Consider the following 21164-nt stretch of genomic DNA (forward strand, 5'->3'; position numbering starts at 1 on the left):
ATTCTGTTAATGCAGTGTATTACATTTATTGATTTTCAAACATTGAGCCCATCCTTGTACTCCCCTCCCTTTTTTTAAATGTTAAGGGGAGAGTCGCATGTTTGGAAGCATGCCTGCAGGTAAGATTTGGTAACCTGAGCTAACATTAATACTCTATAAATGGATCATGAAGCTCTTCCTCATGACTAATTTATAAACACTGCTTACCTTACGTGAGGTTTCCAAGGTGGAACCTCAGATTCAGTAGTCTCCTCAGCCATAACAAGAAAGTTTATGCTCACAGATGGATGCTGAGAAAGCTATGGGACTTTTTACGCTTGCATGGTTCAATTTTATTTTTCTTCTCTAAGCACTTACTGGTTTACCTGAGGCTTTTACCCTCCCAGAGTGGGGGATGGAAGCAGTGATAAACAGACAGACAGGCAAACAGATGATGAATCTGACATCTTGAACTCTGAGAACTTAAGACCATGTTCTGAGTTAGGCAAAAAGCTTGCCGGCGTCGTGCTAAGGTCTTTACATGCATTATATTATTTAAATCTCAGAGCAGTCCTACTATGAGGCATTGTTTCATTTATTAGGAGATTAAAGTTCAGAGAAAACCAACAGTCAGAAGTGGTAAGGCCAAAATTCAAACTCCAATATGTTGACATCCAAACCTATATTCCTAATTGCTGCACTCCAGCATCATTCCATAGCTTCAAACTGAACCCTCTTTGATCTTTGGATCTGATGGTTTACAGTTACCCATGGAAGGTACAATGGTAATGCTATGACCCAGCCAGCACTGTCAACAGTGGGTCCAGAAACCCACAGAGGAATCTTAATATGGTGCATAAAACAAGTTTAGAGTGTTCACCAGATTGATAATCTGACTGTGCTTCATTTTTTAAAAAACAGAATGAGGCCGGGCGCGGTGGCTCACGCCTGTAATCCCAGCACTTTGGGAGGCCAAGGCGGGCGGATCACGAGGTCAGGAGATTGAGACCATCCTGGCTAACACGGTGAAACCCCGTCTCTACTAAAAATACAAAAAATTAGCCAGGTGTGGTGGCGGGCACCTGTATTCCCAGCTACTCGGGAGGCTGAGGCAGGAGAATGGCGTGAACCTGGGAGGCGGAGCTTGCAGTGAGCTGAGATAGCACCACTGCACTCTGTCCTAGGCGAAAGAGCCAGACTCCATCTCAAAATAAAAAAAAAATAAAAAAATAAAAAAACAGAATGATACTCAGGTAGATCATCCACCTCTCTCTCCTTCCCTAGAACAGCATGTTTCCTATTTGGGGTTTTCATTTATTTGTCTTAATTCTAACTATTTATCTCTCAAAAATCAATATATACATGTCTTCCCCTTTGGAAAACATCCCCTATTCCCCAGAGTAAGCTGAGTAGATCTTCTCTTTGCTCCCATGGCCCTTGTGCCTGTGTGAGTATCCAGAGGCATCTTTTCATTGGTACACCTCCTCCCCTCCTTCACCAAACTAGCAGTCCTTGAGGGCAGAGCCTGACTTTCAGCTCTGCTTAGCATAGTGCTGGCATGCAGACGGCACTCTGGGTGAACAGTATCTCCACGTGGCCTCTCTGCTTTTCCCTCTAGGTGTTGCTCTGCCTTAGGTGTGCTTACTTACCACCATGCCCACCAGGTCTTTTCAACCAAGTCTGCTCAAACATCTGGATCCACATGTTTGATTACTCCTTTGACCTTTTACTTCCCAAACTTCTCATGAGTCTGGGCTGTCCCTCAGTGATACCAGCCCAGCTCCTCACCTTGAACCTGTGACCTTCTGTCCTACGAGGCTCCAAGTATTGTCAAGGTCAGGCTGCATTTAGAGATGCAGAGAGCAGCACCCCTAACCTATGGCCTCACACACTGCTTCAGGCACATGCCCAGAGGTGCCACCTCCCTAATGAACCGCACCACAAACCCATGCAGTGAAAGCTTGGCTTCTAATCTGCTCTTCAAACATATATATAGTCATGACATTCCAAATAAAGAAAGCATTTCCCTGAACATGGAATAGTTCCAAATAAAATAAACATCTAGTTTAAAAGTACACACACTCCCCCATGATTCCATCTTGCACCATCTCTTGAGGGAGTAACTATTACACATTAAGTAGTTTCTTATGAACATAAATTTCTTCATTACTAACATCTGTTTTCCATTCATTCGTGTTAGTTTCTCTGATTAAACCATCATTTCGGAGCCAATTTGTCAGTATTGGTGGAAAAGAAAGTTCAGAATCGAGTGAAATATGATGTAAATGAAAGGAAATAAAGTGTTTATTTTAGGCATACTTTTTAAAAGTCATGAGGACCTGGAGAGACTGGCCTGGGGTGGGAGGGGAATGTTATAAAGCACAGCATGAGACATAGAGGGGAGCTGCCTGAAGGAGCCGCGCCTTGGGGGTTACCTTAGTGCCCACCAGCTGGAGAATGGGATGAACATTCTAGTCCAAGGATGCACAGTGGAGAATGTAGGAAACGTCAAGACATTCACTAACACTGCAGTTCACTACCTCACACAGTACTGGGAAGACTAAATTAAAGTACTAATACATATAAATAAATATTACCTATTATTAGTTATGAGGAAAGCCAAGGCCACAATTAATCTGTACTCAAAGCCCCAATTCCCTACCCTCCTTTAAAGCGAACAAACAAAAAAATAAAACTTCTTTACAGCAAAAGTCTTTCAAACTCATTTTCTCTCATTTTTGTCTCCAGTCCTCTCTTGAAATCACTCCAATGTAACTCACACTCCCACCCATTTATTGAAAATGTCCTTGCCAAGGTGACCAATGACTCACACATTTGCTAAATTCAATAGTCAGTTTTTAGTCTTTATCTTACTTGACTTTCACAGCATTTGATGGCGTTCATCATTCTCTCCTACTTTTGTACTTGGCTTCCAGGACTCCACTTGCCTGGTTTTCCTTCTGCCTCACTGGCTGTACCTCTTTCTCCTTTGCTTGTTCTTATTCACATCCCGACTACTCCATGTTGGAGCACCCTAGGCTTAGTGCTTGGCTCTCTTGTCTTTATCAATACTCAATTATTGGTGTCATCTCAAGACTTTAAATTCAATCTATATACTGACCAGTTCCAAATTTTTATCTCTAGCATGGACTTCTTCCAGACTAAATATGCAACCGTGTACTCAACATCCACTTTTGCACATCTAATAAGACAACTCATATTTTTAGTAGACTTATTGAAATATAACTTACATATCATAAAATTCACCCACTGTTAGTGTACAATTTAAGGAATTTTTGGTAGATATATAAACATGCAATATCACACAATCCAGTTTTAGAACATTTTTATCACCCTAAAAAGTTCCTTTGTGCCTATTTGCCTCCACTCCTAGCCCTAGCTCTAGACAAACACTGATCTGTTTTCTATCCCTGTGCGTCTTTTCTGAACATTGCATGTAAATGGAATCATACAATATGTAGTGATTTGCACCTGACCTCTTTCACTTAGCATAATGATTTTTGAGATTCATAAGTATTGTAGCATGTATCCACATTTCAATTTCATTTCTTTTGTTGATGAATTATATTTCATCATATGGACACACTATACTTTGTTTATTCATTCACCTGTTTATGGACATGTGGATTATATTCAGTTTGGTGCTATTATCCACAGTGTTGCTGTGAACACTTGCAACATGGCTTTGTGTAAACTTATGTTTTCATTTCTTTTTGGAGGATTCCTAGTGGTGGTAAGGGAGAAGACTACCCCTCATATTGTCTTATGCCCAATTTCTGCCTCCAAGGAAAGAAAAAGTAAAAACTAAAAGGCAGAAATGAAATCCACAAGCAGACAGCCCGGTGCCACACCCTTGGCCCTGGTAGTTAAAGATCTAATTGGTTATTTGCATAAAAAAAGCACTGTGAAAATCCATGTTCTGTTCTGTTCTGTTCTAATTACCGGTGCATGCAGCCCCCAGTCACGTACCCCTGCTTGCTCTATCGATCACGACCCTCTCACGTGGACCCCCTTAGAGTTGTGAGCCCTTAAAAGGGATAGGAATTGCTCACTCAGGGACCTCAGTTGTTGGAGATGTGAGTCTTGCTGAAGCTCTGGGCCGAATAAAGCCCTTCCTTCTTTAACTTGGTGTCTAAGGGGTTTTGTCGGCGGCTTGTCCTGCTACAATAGAATCTCTGAGTCATATGATAAACTTACGTGTAACTTTTTAAGAAACTGCCGATATACTTTTCAAAGTGGCTGCATCATTTTACTTTTCTGACAACAATGTATGAAAGTTCCAGTTTCTCCACATATTTTCCAACACTTGGTATTATCTGTCTTTAATTATACCCTTTACAGTAGATGTATAGTGGTGTCTTGTGCTTTTAACTTGCACTTCCCTCATGATTAATGATTTGAGTATTTTTTTCATATTCTTACTAGCCATTTGTATATCTTCTTAGTAAAATGACTGTTTACTTTTTGTTTGTTTGTTTGAGACAAGAGTCTCGCTCTGTCACCCAGGCTGGAGTGCAGTGGTGCGATCTTGGCTCACTGCAACCTCCACCTCCTGGGCTCATGCAATTCGCTTGCCTCAGGCTCCTGAGTAACTGGGATTACAGGTGCTTACCACCATATCCAGCTAATTTTTGTATTTTTAGTAGAGACAGGGTTTCACCATGTCAGCCAGGCTGATCTTGAACTCCTGACCTCAAGTGACCCAACTACCTGGGCCTCCCAAAGTGCTGGGATTACAGGCGTGAGCCACCACACCCAGCTATTTACATTTTCTACTCATTTATTAATTGAGTTGTCTTACTATAGAGTTGTAAAAATTCTTTATGTATTTTAGATACAAGTACTTTATCAGATACATAATTTGAAAATATTTTCTCCAAGTCAATGGCTTGTCTTTTCATTTTCTTAATAGTGTCTTTGAAGTACAAAGTTTTAAATTTTGATAAACTCAAATTTATTATATTTTTATTATGGATTGTGCTTTTGGGGTTGTATCTAAAAATTAGTTGCCCAACTCAAGGTTATGGAAATTTTCTCCCATGTTTTCTTCTAGAAATTTTACAGTTTTAGCTCTTACATTTCTCTAGATCTATTATGTATTTTGAGACAACTCAAATTTTATTTAACTGAAACTGACCTTCTGATCTGTTTCTATCAACCCAAACCTGTTTCTCCTAGACTCAATCCCATCTCATTAAATGGACTTTACATTTTTTTCTATTGCTTGGGTCAAAAACTTGGAGTCATCCATAACCCCTGTCTTTCTGTCTGCCCACATCCTATCTACCATCAAATCCTGTCTGCTCTACCTTCAGAATAGATCTAATGATTACTTCTCACTCTCTCTACTGCTACCACCCTCATCTAAGCCACTTTCACCTCTCATCTAGAATATTGCAGTAGCCTCCTAACTGATCTTCTTGCTTCCATTCTCACCCCTCATTTTCAACCCAACAGCCAGAGTGGTCCTATGAAAATAAAGTCATGTCACTTCTCTGTTTAAACCTTCCAATGGCTCTCACTCAACTCAGAGTTAACGCTAAATTCTTTTTTTTTTTTTTTTTTTTTGGGCACAGGGGACTTTATTGATTGTACATGACAAAGTGGGGCTCCCTAGGCTCCTCCCTCTTCAGGGGGTCTGCATGGAAATTGTGAGGAGGGGAGATTCTCAGTAAGGTGGGGGACTAAAGGCGGCAGGGACTCCTCAGCAGCTGATGGCCTCTCTTTCTTTCGTATTCTCACTGGGTCTGGTGGTCCAGGAGTCTTACTCCTTGGAGGCCATGTGGGCCATGAGGTCCACCACTGTGTTGCTATAGCCAAATTCATTGTCATACCAGGAAATGAGCTTGATAAAGTGGTCGCTGAGGGCAATGCCAGCCCCAGCATCAAAGGTGGAAGAGTGGGTGTCACTGTTAAAGTCGGAGAAGACAGCCTGGGTGCTCAGTGTAGCCCCGAATGCCCTTGAGGGGGCCCTCTGATGCCTGCTTCACCACCTTCTTGATGTCATCATATTTGTTAATGCCTAATTATTTAGGATGACCTATGTGGTTGCATTTCCCCTTACTTCTATGACCTAATATCCTAGTATTCCATTCCCTCCCTCAATTTTTGGGTTCCCCATTTCTGCTCTGGCCTCACATCAGGCTTAGCCCTATCTCAGTGTCTTTGCATCAGATAGTACTACCTGTACCTGAAATTCTCATCCCCTACGTGTCTACATGGTTTGATCCCCCACTTTCTTCACCTGTTCTTAAGTCACCTGGAGGCCCTTACCTAGCCACTTTATTTATTTATTTATTCATTTATTTATTTATTTATTTATTTATTTATTGAGACAAGGTCTAGCTCTGTTGCTCAGGCTGGAGTGCAGTGGTGCAATCTCGGCTCACTGCAACCTCTGCCTCCTGGGGACAGCCATCCTCCCACCTCACCTAGCTAATTTTGAGACTACAGGTAGCTGGGACTACAGGTGTACACCACCATACCTAGCTAAGTTTTGTACAGGCAGCATTTTACCATATTGCCCAGGCTGGTCTTAAACTCCTGAGCTCAACAATCTGCCTGCTTCAGCCTCCCAAAGTGCTGAGATTACAGGCTTGAGTCACTGCACCTGGCCTACTCTATTTAAAACTGCAATTCACCCCTCCCTCCTGGCCCATCTTATCCCCGATCCTGTGTTATTTGTCTCTACACTTGTATCACCATCTGACATACTAACTACAGAACTTGTTTGTGGTCCATCTCCCCCACTGGCATACATTCTTTCTGGGGGTGGAGGCATTCATTTGTTTTGTTTACTGCCCTATCCCTAGTACCTTGAACACATAACAGATGCTCAGAGAATATTTGTTGGTTGAATGAAGAGTCAAGACAAGATTCTGTAATCCAGCATTTCCAAAACTGGACTTTGTAGAATACTAGTATCCTCTTAGAAATGAACTGCCCCAAAAAGAGAATTCAAGTTGAGAAACTTTTCATATCATTTCTACTCTTGGAAATTCATGAAGCTTGTTCTGAGACTACACACACTTAACCTAGCATTTCTCATGCAGTTCTTGGCCCTCCTGAATACCTGTTAATATTTTTTTCCACTCTGTAGAAGACAATGGGGAAGACTCAATCCTAAGTAGAATCTCCACGTCAAAATATATCTGTGATATTCTTGACAACTGTCAGAGTCTCTGAAAGTCCTGTTTGGAGCCTCGTGCCCTGTGCACCACCACAACAGTATGAGAGCACCGAGTCTTGTCCAGGCTGATGATCCCCAAGCCTGCGCCATCTGCTGAAGTATAAAGAAGAGGAAGGGGCACTGGGCAAGGCCAGGATCCCAAGACCCCACATGAGAAAGAGACGCATGTGCCAGAGCCAGGGTTCCTGAGTTTTCAGCTAACATAAAATGAAAATGCTGGTGGGACTCGGAAAGAGTGAGCCTGGGAGAACTAGAAAAAAAGATAGTGACCAGAGAAGTTCCTCCAGAGCACCTCAGCAAATGTGAACTATCAGCAGTGCTGGGGCTCATACAGGGACAGCCAGTTTGTTCTCAGCCCATTCTGACTTTCTTTTTATGTAGTGATACTTTCACAAGTGATACTAGCCTATTTCATAAAAATTAGAAAATCAGGAGAAGAAATCAATGACCTACTTTCTTAAACTCTAGTTACAGCCACCAATAAGCTTTTGGGCCCTTTTCTTGCCCTGGGTAAAAACCTGCCTGACAATAAGGTCGTGTCCTATGTACCCACAGCATTAATTGTGGCTTAAAGGCTATCCTAGGGTCTTGCATCAGATTGTCCACTAATTACATTTTTTTAATCCTCAAAATTTGAAAGTTTTTAATTAGTATTAATCAACTACATGCTTTGATTGACAACAATTATAATATGTAACAGGGTGAAGCATATGTAAATTTAAAAACAAAGAATGGTGACTTCACAAATTATCTATTTTTTAATTGTCTTTCCAACTTTTATTTTAGGTTCAAGGGGTACATGTGCAGGTTGGTTACATGGGTAAACTGCATATTGCGGGGGTTTGGTATACAGTTCATTTTGTCACCCAGGTAATCAGCATAATACCCAATAGGTAGTTTTTCAACCCTCACCTGCCTCCCACCCTCTACTCTCAAATACCCAATGTCTGTTGTTTCTTTTTCTTTTTTTTGGAAGACAGAGTCTTGCTCTGTTGCCCAGGCTGGGGCGCAGTAGCACAATCTTGGTTCACTGCAGCCTCCACCTCCTGGGTTCAAGTGATTCTCCTGCCTCAGCCTCCCATGTAGAGGGGATTACTGGCACATGCCACTACACTCAGCTCATTTTTGGTATTTTAGTAGAGACAGGGTTTCACCATGTTGCCCAGGCTGGTCTTGAACTTCTGAGCTCAGACAATCCTCTCACCTCGGCCTCTCAAAGTGCTAGGATTACAGGCATGAGCCACCACACCCAGCCTCTATTGTTTCCCTCTTTTTGTCCATATGTAGCTCAATGTTTAGCTCCCACTTATAAGTGAGAACATGCGGTATTTGGTTTTCTGTTCCTTCATTAATTCGCTTAGGGGATAATAGCCTCCAGCTCCATCTATGTTGCTGCAAAGGACATGAATTCATTCTTTTTTATGGCTATGTAGTATCCCATGGTGTATATGTACTACATTTTCCTTATCCAGTACACCACTGATGGGCACCTAGGTAAATTCCATGTATTTGCTATTGTGAATAGTGCTGTGATGAGCATGTGAGTACATGTGTCTTTATGGTAGAATGATGTATATTCCTTTGTGTGTATACCCAGTAATGGGATTACTGGGCCAAATGATAGTTCTATTTTAAGTTCTTTGGGAAATCGCCAGACTGCTTTCCACAGTGGCGGAACTAATTTACGTTCTCACCCACAGTGTATAACAGTTCCCTTTTCTTCTCAACTTTGCCAGCATCTGTTATTTTTTGAGATTTTAATATAGTAATGGCCATTTTGACTGGTGTAAGATGGAATCTCATTGTGATTTTTATTTGCATTTCCCTAATAATTAGTGATATTGAGCATTTTTCAAATGTTTGTTGGCCACAAGTACATCTTCTTTTGAAAATTATCTGTTCAAGTTCTTTGCCTGTTTTTCAATGGGGTTGTTTGTGGTTTGCTTATTGAATTAAGTTTCTTATAGGTTCTGAATATTAGACCTTTGTCAGTTGCATAGTTTGCAAATATTTTCTCCCATTCTGTAGGTTGTCTGTTTGCTCTGTTGATAGTTTCTTTTGCTGTGCAGAAGCTCTCTAGTTTAATTAGGTCCCACTGGTCAATTTTTGTTTTGGTGCAATTGCTTTTGGAGACTTCATAATGAAGTCTTTGCCAGGGCCAGTGTCCAGAATGGTATTTCCTAGGTTTACTTTTAGGATTTCTAAAGTTTTAGGTTTTACATTTAAGTCTTTAATCCATCTTGAGTTGATTTTTGTATATGGTGAAAGGAAAGAGTCTTCTGCATATGGCTAGCCAGTTATCCTAGCACCTTTTATTGAATAGGGAGTCCTTTCCCCCATTGCTGTTATTGTAAGCTTTGTTAAAGATCAGATGGTTGTAGACGTGTGGCTTTATTTCTAGGAAGAGACAAAGTCAAACTATCTCTCTTCGCAAGTAATATGATTCTATACCTAGAAAACCCCATAGTCTCTGCCCAAAGGCTCCTAGATCTGATAAACAACTTCAGCAAAGTTTCAGAATATAAAATCAATGTACAAAAATTAGTAGCATTTCTACACCCCAATAATGTCCAAGCTGAGAGCCAAATCAAGAATGCAATCCCATTCACAATAGCCACACAAAGAATAAAATGCCTCGAAATACAGCTAACCAGGAAGGTAAAAGATCTCTACTAGAAGAATTACAAAACAGTGCTGAAAGAAATCAGAGATAACACAAACAAATGAAAAAACATCCCATGCTCATGGATAAGAAGAACCAGTATTGTTAGGTTGGACATACTGCTCAAAGCAATTTAAGATTCAGTGCTATTCCTATCAAACTACTGATGACATTTTGCACAGAATTAGAAAAAACTATTATAAAATTCATTTGGAAGCAAAAATGAGCCCAAATAGCCAACATGATCCTAAGCAAAAAGAAGAAAGCTAGAGGCATCAGACTACCTGACTTCAAACTATACTGCAAGGATACGGTAACTAAAACAGCATGGTACAGGTACAAAAACAGGCATACAGACCAATGGAACAGGTTAGAGAGCCCAGAAATACATTTTCCCTCTCAGTCCTGTTATTCTCCCATTTTTGCTACTGAAGTCAAGCTGGCTTTTGCCCCATCCTCTTCCTACCCCCTTATCTCTATGTTTTATAGTCTATCCTGGAATTTTAAATTAGGGAAAGATAATTTTGCGGTGAGGTTTGAGCACTGGGAATGGAGAGGCAGAAGTAAAAGGTAGTTCAGGCCTGTGCCCTTGTAACTCTTTTGTCCACCTCCCCTGCAATAATTATGGAAATACTAGGTTCTCCTTGCATATTTTTAAGTTGACATAAATTTTTATCATACTTTTAAATATTTGCCAAAGATTTAGAGGAATTACCAAAATGTTTTCCAAAGTAGTTACAGCAATTTATATTCCTACCAGCACAGAAGTTTTAATTTATCCACATCCCTGTCAATACTTGTTATTATCTCTCTTGTTTATTATAGTCATCCTATAGGGGTGAAGTGGTACCTAATTGTGGTTTTGGTTTCCATTTTCCTAATGACTAATGATGTTAAACATCTTTTCATGTGCTAGTTAGCCAATTGTACTTCTTTCTCAGAGAATGCCTATTCATGTGTTCTGCACATTTTAAAACCAGGATCTTTGTGGTATATGGCTTATATGTCAATAAAACTGTTATTAATGAAAAACATAAGTAAGGCATCAGGATTCTGGATCACATCAATTTGTGGACATAACATGATAGGAACAGAAAATTATTTGAAATGAAATACCTGTTTGTTAGGAAAACATGGTTGTGTTTTCTGAGGGGTCAGGTATAACAGAAGTCCTTAGGAGAAAAATGGAGAGTGTCCACTACTTTATTAAGCCTGAAAAGAGAAAGAACTGGGGAACAGTGAGTATCGGTGATAGGAAAGAGGAGAGAGAGTGCAGAGAAGATCTGAAAGCCATTTCAAACACAAGGCTCATGTAGCCTTGGGGTTAATGGGTTTGCTAGGGAGCAAGAGCAACATTGCTGAACATCTAGTCTCTTGCTGTGTCTGATGAAAAACATCACTTTGCCAAATAAATCCACATTTCATGCTACATTGACATTATATATATATTTTTAATGGAATGTCCTAAAATTCTGTCGTTATCCATAAGTTCTTGCATGCCCTCAAATCAAATCTTAAAAAAATTATTTTCATCACACTTTGCATTTGATGCTACAGAAAATTTATTCATGTCAGATTTTCTTAGCTGTGTCAAAGGGCCATTTTCTGAATATGCCTCTTTTTGTAAATGTGAAATTAAGCGCTTCCTCAAGCCTGGCAGATCAGTTCTCACCCGCGGGGCCTGAAAGGGAGAGACAGTTCGAGATCATGTAGCTGATTAGTAATGGAGTGGAGCAACTGACAATAAATTAGAAGAAAAATGTTTAATGAGGGTTGTCTTAGTATTTCCAGCTGTTTAAAGAAACACTGTTTGCCATATTCTACCAAGACAAAAATGAAAGTACTTAACCCCATTAGCTATGATGTCAAAGGGAGGGAACTGGTACCTTTGGCTTCCATGGATGTCATGTTAGTAATATTATCTTTTTTAAAAAGTCTTCATCATTATCTGGTTTCAAACAAATGAAGATTACATTTATCTTGTTTGAAATACCTTTTTGAGTATAATATCCCTCACACCATCATGGTTCCTTTCTATGTTTTTCCTTCACTGATCTAATACTACAAAAACCAAGTTCAAAAGTCCTCCAGTATGTTTCTTGCTCTCAGCTGGTCACAGTCTGGCTAGGGAGATGACATGCCATCAGCTAGTTGTACAGACCTGATTTGGAAATCTTTAAATCCTCTACATGTCTTTTACTATCACAGGCTTTAAAAACAAAATCAGTAAAAAGATCAGTGGTTGCCAGAAAGTAGAGGGGAGGGAGGGCTAAATGGGTGGAGCACAGAAGATTTGAAGGGCAGTGAGACTACTCTGTATTATTCATCATGCTGGATGTATATCATTATAAGCTTTATCCAAATCTATAGAATATACAGCACCAAAAGTAAATCCCCAAGCAAACTATGGGTTTTAGGTGATTGATGCGTCAATGGAGGTTCATCAATTGTAATGAATGTGCCACTCTGGTGGGGGGTGCAATAATCGGGGAAACTAAGCATGTTGGGGCTGGAATATATGGGAAGTCTCTGCAACTTCCCCTCAACTTTTTTGTGGGACCTAAAACTGCTCTAAAAAATTAAAGTCTATTAAAAGTGATAAATGTCATAATTTCAAAAAAGAATCTGGCAAGAGCTACTTTTTATGGTTTCAAAAATTGTCAGTGTTTTTAAAACTAATAATAAACCTACTTCAGTTTTATTCAGAAGAGATAGTGTTTAATATCTTGTCTCTCTTTTAAAGAATAATTCATAAAATTGTTCTAGTAAACCATGTACAAATAATAACTGTTTTATGAAAACTAAAAAACCCTGAATTTTTAAAGGGGGGGGTAAATAAGATTATTTTTCATGTTCATAAAAACTTACTAGTTTTGAAAAAGGCTTCTGATTGGTGGTGGAGGGGGTTGGTGATAGGGACAGAGGCACAGTTAATGGTCAGACAGAGGAAAGCATTGGCAAGAAGGGGGGGTTCAGTCTAGAAGCCCCTGTTTACCCACCCAGGCATTCCACACATGCTAAGTGATACTTAACAGTGTGCCTTCCCTGCGTGGCTGGGGACCTTAGAACCTGGGGAGGAAACGGGTACTAATCAAATAGGCTAACAAATGCAGTCATGTGTTATTTAATGACAGGGATACATTCTGAGAAACGCATAACTGAGTAATTGTGTCATTATGGGACCATGATAAAGTGTACTTACACAAACCTAGATTGTGTGTGTGTGTGTGTGTGTATATATTTTTTTTTAAATATGGAAAACCAAATGTCTCAGCGTCATTACTGAATATCAGTTATTTCTCCTACTTGATCTGCAAAGCCAATATCAGGTGCCATAGATCAGATCTCTACATATGCTCCATTATAATCCTATTGGTCCACCTTTGTATATGGGGTCTGCCATTGACCAAAACATCTTTGTGCAGTGCATAACTGTATATAAATTCAAAATGTGACAGATGAAGGAAGTCTCAGGACTCTGCGCATATGCCACAGGAACATAATCTACCATAGTTATATTATCTGTAAAATGAAAAATGACTTGATTTTAAGTGAGTTTTAAAAGAATGCCAAAGGCCATTTTATTAAGCTAATGGAGATTCTCTTAAAGAACTTTGAACTTCAACACATGCATGCCAGACTCTAATCATTACCATAAATATTTCATGCCTCCATACACGCATTAAGTGATAGTTGGGGGCATGATATAAGTAGTATTTTATAGCTTTCTATCACACATATGGAAGAAGGCACAACCCAAGAAACGGAGTGGCTGTGCTGCAGAAATGGGCTTTGAGGCCGGTGATTGTTGTCTTTGCTTGCATAAAGCAGGCTCAGGAGGAACCTGCAGACCTGTTATCTTTGCCTTCTCTCTGCCACTTTTCCTTCTACCACTTTTACTTTCACCTGCTGCCTTCCTCCCACGACAGTGTCATTGTCTACAAGTGTGAGGATCCTTCTCTCTGATCAAAGATATCAGTGCAATTGAAAGTTAAACCCAGAAACCCCAAACTCATTAGCCACCCATTCACCCAACAAGCCTGTTTCTCAAATCAGCAAATTTGAGAGCCTTTTCCCAGTGGCAATTGAATTGGTAAGTATTCGTGTGCCTTGAACAGTCAAGTGTCATTCATTTCATTCTTAGTTAAGTCAAGATGACAGTCTCAGGCAGGACTGAGGTTTTGGCTTTCAGTTTCAGAAAAGCCAAGACATGTACTTACTACATCAAAAGGATGGTTGTTAGCGTGATCTCATGTTTGCTTATGTGAAGATCTAAATGTGCAAAATAAAATTATGTTCTCATTTCTTTTTAAATTTAACCTTCCCTTTTGGGGGGAAGGAATTGTTTTAAAGTAATTTTCCTTTTTCTTTTCTTTTTCTTTTTTTTAATTTTGTTTTGTTTTTGTTTTTGTTTTTGTTTTTTAGGCTTACCTCCAATTCCTTCAACTTCCAGAACAGGCTTTGCAGAATTTTCCATGAGGGGACGCATGAGGGAGAAATTGCAAGCTGCGAGGGTGAGAGAAACCACATGAATATTCTGTTCAGTGCTGATTGCAATCTTCCAGGGCTTGTCTAGCTTACTTTTTATGCCCCAAACTGCATGGATTTGAATACCATTCAACTTGTCTTTCAAGTTTTAAATGTTAATGTCTTATTTTGCATTGGCACAGATGAAAATTATGCTTCAGAATTTAATGTCACTTTTCTAAACCATTTTCCTTGCTCTTCCCCTTAAAGAAGGATAGCATGTATTTTTTACTGATTATTTCTCGGCATTCCTGACATCATGTAGCAGCAAATTTCTGTTTGACTTTTTAGTCCAAAGCAGAAAGTGCATTGCTGCAGGAAATCCCCACTCCTCGGCCCAGACGCTTACGAAGTCCCAGTAAGAAAGAATTGGAGACTGAATTTGGCACAGAGGTGAGAAATACCCTCTCTACTTTGTGATCAAAACCAGTAAAGCAGAATGTAAAGTTTCCAGCAAAAGTTTTTAGAGCAGAGCTATGCACAGAGGAGGTATTAAATACTTATTAATAATTATAATACACTTTGGGAGACTGAGGTGGGAGGATCGCTTGAGTCCAAGAGTTCAACACCAGCCTGGGCAACAGAGCAAGACCCCACCCCTACTAAAAATAAAAATAAAAAATTTAGCTGGGCATGCTGGCTTATGCCTGTAGTCCCAGCTACTCGGGAGGCTGAGGTGGGAGGATCACTTAGGCCCAGGAGTTCAAGGCTGCAGTGAGCTATGATTGCGCTACTGCAGTCCTGCCTGGTCAACAGTGAGACCCTATTTCAAAAATATTAATAATTACAATAGCTACTATTTATCAGGTACTACTCTGTGCCAGGCATTTTACCACCTTTGTCCCATGTTATCACATTTCATTATCCCTACAGGGCAGGTACTATTATTTTCATTCACATTTAACAAATGAGGAAACTGAGGGTCAGAGTAGATGTGAAACCACCCTGGGTCACAGAGCATACATGTGGAAGAGTTGGGATTTGATCCCAGCTCTATATCATTTCCAGTCTGTCTCATTGGGTCAGCATTGCTGGATCCATGTATCTTCCTGGAAAGCAGGGAGAGAGATAAAAGTGCAGCAGAAAAACAGAGTCAGATGCTAAGGGTCCTTGAATGTCACATTTAGGAGCCTCGGTGGTAGTTTTCTACAAGCCATGGATGGAAAGCTATTGACAACAGGAAGGCGAAGCAGTCTGAATGCACTAGAGTGAATTTCATTTGCATATGAGGTGCTGGTGAGGAATCTCAATATGTGTTCCTCCAGAGACACAGAGGAGGGCCCAGACCTGGAAAAATAGATTTAGGAAGTGTTTCCACGGTGGTGAGTGTTTGAAGTTTTGAGAGTGCCTTTGGAGAAAACCTTAGAGTTAATGCTGTTAAGGAGGAGAGGGAGCCAGGAAAAGAAAAACAGAGATTTCAATGAGGGGTAAGTGCTAAGACGGCAGAAAAAGGAACAGAAAGAAAAACAGCAAATGGTTCAGGAGGTGTTTGCAACTACAATCCAATTGGTTTTTTGTTGTTTTTATTGGTTTGGGTTGTTTTTAACCATTAAGACAAAGAAGCGCAGGCTCTAGGGATATTTCTGATTTTTTAAATGATGCCTTTTCTTTTTCTATGATGAGGTGTTATAAAATGTTACCTATATTCACCCCAAAGAAGTCACAAGTTGCATAATTATAAGGAATGTTGCAGCCTTGCTTATGTTTTGTGGTCTTCAGTAGGAACACTGGTCGGTCCAGTGAAATGGCTTTATGACTATTTGTCATGTGCCCTCATGATCCATTCTACTGAAAAAGCATTTCTTTCCTTTAATTCCCATTTATTTTCTTACTACAAAAGCCATAATTTAAAAATATTGGAAAATAAAGAAAAATATCTATAATCCCATCAGCTTGCCACAAGAACTGTGGTTATTTTGGTGGGCATGTGAGGCTAAGCATCTGGTCATGTTGGCTAAGTGATAAGAGGTTCTGGTCTTTCATATCTGGCTTTTTCTATACCTTCTGACTGAAAATCATTTCACAACATCATTTCAAAAAATAGATATCATTATTCATGTAGCTCTTACTGTCCATGGGCCACAAATACTGATATCTCCAATAAAGCTGGAAGTTGTAGAAGTAAAAATATACTCCCTGGGCTACTAGGGTGTTTATTTCTCCTTGTGATCAGGACTTGGCTTGTATGTTCATAATATTCCATATTCCCTAAGGACCATTCTTACGATATTGAGGCAAACATCAACTGCTTTGTCTTTAGACCAAGTCACATACTCATAATAGGACATCTCACAACCACATTTCTTCATGTATATACCTCAAATCCAGAAGGAATATCTAAAAAATGGTTCAACATCCTGTTCATCAAAAAATATAGTACACAAAGAGCACAGATGCTGAACTTCAGCTGACCAGGGCTAAAGGCTGCCAACCTCACTCACTAGTGATGTGACCTTTGAGTTTAGCTACTCTCCAGACCCCACTTCCCGCCTCTATAAAATAGGAGTAATTCCAGAACCTAGTTCTTGGTATTGTTTTGAGGATTAAATGAGTGAATACATGTTACAGTGTTTCACATAGTACCGGGCACATGGTCAGCCCTCTGTATTTAGGTATTAATGATTGTTAGATGCTGTATACTCAGAGAGAAAAGGAGAAACCAGTTAGGAATATTTTGGTCAGTAATCCAAATTCACCAACGCAAACCACTGCTTAATCTCTTTTGTATTTCCTTTCACTTTATGCTCAGCAGATTTGTGATAGGTGAACAAATGCAAATCTCTAAGAACACATAAACATCAAAGTAGAAGTAACACAGAACCTTGAAAACTTAGCCTCCACTAGATATGACCAAAATTTCTCTACATGTGGCCCTGGTTCCCTGTCTCAGGTTACCCAAGATCTGATCCTTGAATCTAATTTACCTGTTACCTAGCCAGCACTTATGAGAAACTCCTTCCTGCCAGGTGTCCGATAGGCTCAGAACACCCAGTGATGACAGTGACAGCTCACCCTTGAGGAGCTCAGTGGAGTTGACAGCCAGTGGGGATATAGGGGGATTCAGCTCTGTGGTGGGTGCTGTTAGCAGCCCACCAAAATGGCACCTTGTCCCAGCCTCAAAATCAGGTTATATAAAAATTAGTCCATGGCTTTCTTTGATCTGACGCCCAAAGCACAAGTAACAAAAGAATAAATAGCTACATTGGACTTCATCAAAATTAAAAACCTGTACTTCAAAGGAAACCACTGAACAAGGTAAGAAGAACATATGAAATGGAGAAGTTATTTGCAAATCATGCAACTTGATTAGTATCAGGACCAGTATCAAGCATATATAAAAATTTGAGGGGTCTACAAGACAGTCAGATTAGGGTGTCTTTTAAGAAATCGGTTTAGATTACGGTTTGGTAGACAGATCAGGGCTAGAGCTAATATATTTTGTAATTATGCTATAACAAAAGCAATGGGACTTGAATTGGTCTAGCTCAAGTTAGAAGAAGGCCTAGAGCCTTCTTGGAGGATACAACAAATTTAAGGGTGAGAAAGAATTTCTAGATGGATATGTGCACATATGATGATAGGCACTCAATATTTTATTGCTGGATTGAAATTGAATGTAATTATTACTTTAAGATTATACAAATGTATTATAGTTCTTTAAAATTTACTTCAGCATGCTCAATCATTTTAAGTATAATTAATGGCCTTAAATGTATTAATATAATTGACTTTGAAACCTTTTAAGATTTTGACAAAAATTACATTATATACTTTTTTATCAAGTCCATAAATACTGTAATAAAACCATCAATACTGCAATAAATCACATCAATGAAATTATATTATCTGAGCATATTTTCTATACCAACCCAATGGAAGGAAACAAAAATAATAATTTCCACATATTTTGCCCCATGGAATTTAACCTAATTATTTTCTAGATTACTAATGTTAAGCTTTCTGCCTGGTCTTGTATTTTATTATCATCATCTTCACAGATCTCTAAAGCCCAAGGCTTGCCTATACACAGCCAAGTTTCTCTCTCATGGGTTGACTTCTTGGTTTGTTTTGTGTGTTTTCAAACACATCAGTCTCTCTCTTTTGCTACAGGAAGTGCAGCAGACAGGAATAGAATGGCATCATCAACAATGCATGAGAAAGTCTTAGCCCTATTTTACAAGGGGACCTGACTTGGCAGAATCTTAAAAAGCCTTCCTGATCAAGCACAGGAATCTGATCTTTATTCCACTGCAGTTTTTAAAAATCCTAGGCCGGGTGCGGTGATTCACATCTGTAATCCCAGCACTTTGGGAGGCTGAGGCGGGCAGATCACGAGGTCAGGAGTTCGAGACCAGTCTGGCCAACACAGTGAAACCCCGTGTCTACTAAAAATACAAAAAAAAATTAGCCGGGTTTGGTGGCGGGTGCCTGTAATCCCAGCTACTCGGGAGGCTGAGGCAGGAGAATCTCGTGAACCCGGGAGGCGGAGTTTGTAGTGAGCTGAGATCACGCCACTGCACTCCAGTCTGGGTGACAGAACGAGACTCCATCTCAAAAAAAAAAAAAGAAAAAAAAATCCTTACACTGGGTAATACTCATCTGCTTCTTTCCTCATCCTCAAAAACATTTAAAATACTGAAATTTACTAAGACAAATAATAACTTCATTTAGCATTGCATTGTGGAATGTATTGATTAGCACAGCTTCAACTTCTGTACAATTGAGTTGGTAGATAACTATTTAACCTTAACACTACAAAATGAGAAAATGAAGGAGAAGTATAGAATTCAACATAAAAGGAAACTGTATACAGTCGCTTGATATTATGATAGATTATGCCCAACTGACACCCTCATTTTTATTCTGGCCATTACTAGACATCTAGCTGCACCTAAGTGAAATTTGACAGCACCTCACTTTAGCTATACCTCCAGGTTTCATTCCAGGGGTATCCCTGCCTCTCCAGAAGGCTTGCGGAGGCCCACTCATGTATTCTGACACATATGCAAGACTGGAAGCACCAGGGGCTTAACACCCTCTGGTGCAATCACCAACTATGTAGAGGCCAAGGGGACACTTCCTTGTCATCCTCTGAAAGTTCACTGAAAATCAGCTGACAAAAGGCAGATTAATAGGAGAAAAGGCACACACATTTATTAGTGTGCAAGGAGTACAGATAATTACGTACCCTTCATCCTAGAGGAAAGAGAGATGGAGAAGTGTGGGTGATTTTAGCAAGTAGCAAATGATTTTTAGGGGAATTCAATGGGCTTGAAGAACATAACAGTGGCCTCGGACAAAGTCTGTTGGGCCAGCAGAGCAGACAATGGTTTTTGACTGAAGTCTGTCCAAGTGTGTTGATGGACTTCAGTCTTTCTTCCTGCAGTATGGGTACAGTTCATGAACACTCAGGAGAGGGACCAAAGGTCACTGTTTTCTTCTTTGGCAGGTTTGGACTCAGGCAGCTAAGGGGACTTCGGAGAACAACCTCATCCTGTGCTTTAGGAGAGATAGGGAATTTGGCATCCAGGGTAGGGGAGGTCAGAGAGACCTTGAGGCTTCTTCAGTTCAGCATGTCAAAGCATCATATTTTGGGCCATCTGTTTCTGAGCCCCTCCAACCACCTAGGGGACAGGAGCCATTAGACAAATATTCCCCTCTTCTGTGTCCCTGGCGGACAATTCTGAGAAGCAGTCTACATGACTCCTCAGAGGATCCCTGTGGGTTAAACTCTCTTGCCCACAGTGGTAGCCTTGTCAATCAAGTTCTCCTGCACTCACTTTCCACCTGCTTTATTCTTCCCAGTCCCCAATTCCTGTTCTTTGGTGTCACTTCTCAGAGTCAACTACAGGCACAGAAAAACCCTTGCCACAGGCTCTGGTTTCCCATGGGCTAAACTAAAATGTTTAGTCATATCATATGCATACAAACTATAGACCAAAAAAAAGACATGTAAGAAAAAGCTAGTAATATGATAATAATAGCTACCATTAATGCACCTAACTGGTTATATTTTATGTACATTTCCTTATTTGATGCTCTACTCAAGTGGCCTAAGTTGTAAGTGGTAGAGTTAAAATTCAAAGCCAGGCAGTCAGACTTCAGAGCCCATGGTTTCAATTGTCAAGCTCTACAGGACAGTGCCTGACATGAATCAGACAATTTGATTCCAAAAAGAGAGTTCATTTTAGGATGGAGAAAGGAAGTAGCTTTGTGTGGTCTTGAGGAACAGGTAGGACTTGGGAAGGATATATTGAAGGTTCCCAGTGAAGATGGCACACTACATTACTGTTGTTGGGTGACAGTTATTCCATGCTGTGAAATAATTCTCTGTCCATATGATAATGATCAAGTTTCTGTCATAGGTAGAATAAGTATGTTCCTTCTTGCCATGAACACCTATATGTACTACTGGGATGGCTTAGAATTGCTCAAAATTGCTTGACATTTAGACTGTGCTTCATGAAAAAGGAGGAGTATCTGGGTTTTAAAAAGGGTGGATTAGAAGGAGAGATGGGTAAGAAGTTGGAAACAGCACCTTGCAGATTAGCTTTCAGAGGCAAAAGGGAATACCCATATGATAACTATCACATAGAGCAAGTAGAGGCAGAGGGCTCAGCTTCCCAGGGTGGATAGCAGGACCAGAGGTTCAGTGAGGACAGGCCATGTACCCTGGAGGATGTGTGTTGGACTTATTTACAATCAGACATTAATAATGTTTTTCTTTATAGACTGTTTGGAAATGATCCTCTGTGAAGTGGATAATCTTAATTTATAGGATAACAC

The 21164-nt window shown here is 40.0% G+C and overlaps 1 protein-coding gene across 3 annotated transcripts in view; it reads left to right on the forward strand.

The window, feature by feature from the left end:
* Positions 1–21164, forward strand: part of CC2D2A (coiled-coil and C2 domain containing 2A) — a 136547-nt gene that overhangs the window by 20511 nt on the left and 94872 nt on the right. For all 3 annotated transcript variants that reach the window (XM_055245538.2, XM_055245539.2, XM_063619406.1), the window contains 2 exons: positions 14277–14365; positions 14670–14771. In XM_055245538.2, coding sequence (XP_055101513.1) covers positions 14277–14365; positions 14670–14771 — 191 coding nt within the window. The remainder of the gene's footprint in view (positions 1–14276; positions 14366–14669; positions 14772–21164) is intronic.

This window comes from Symphalangus syndactylus, chromosome 16 (assembly GCF_028878055.3).
Source record: "Symphalangus syndactylus isolate Jambi chromosome 16, NHGRI_mSymSyn1-v2.1_pri, whole genome shotgun sequence".
In the NCBI taxonomy this organism is placed as follows: domain Eukaryota; kingdom Metazoa; phylum Chordata; class Mammalia; order Primates; family Hylobatidae; genus Symphalangus; species Symphalangus syndactylus.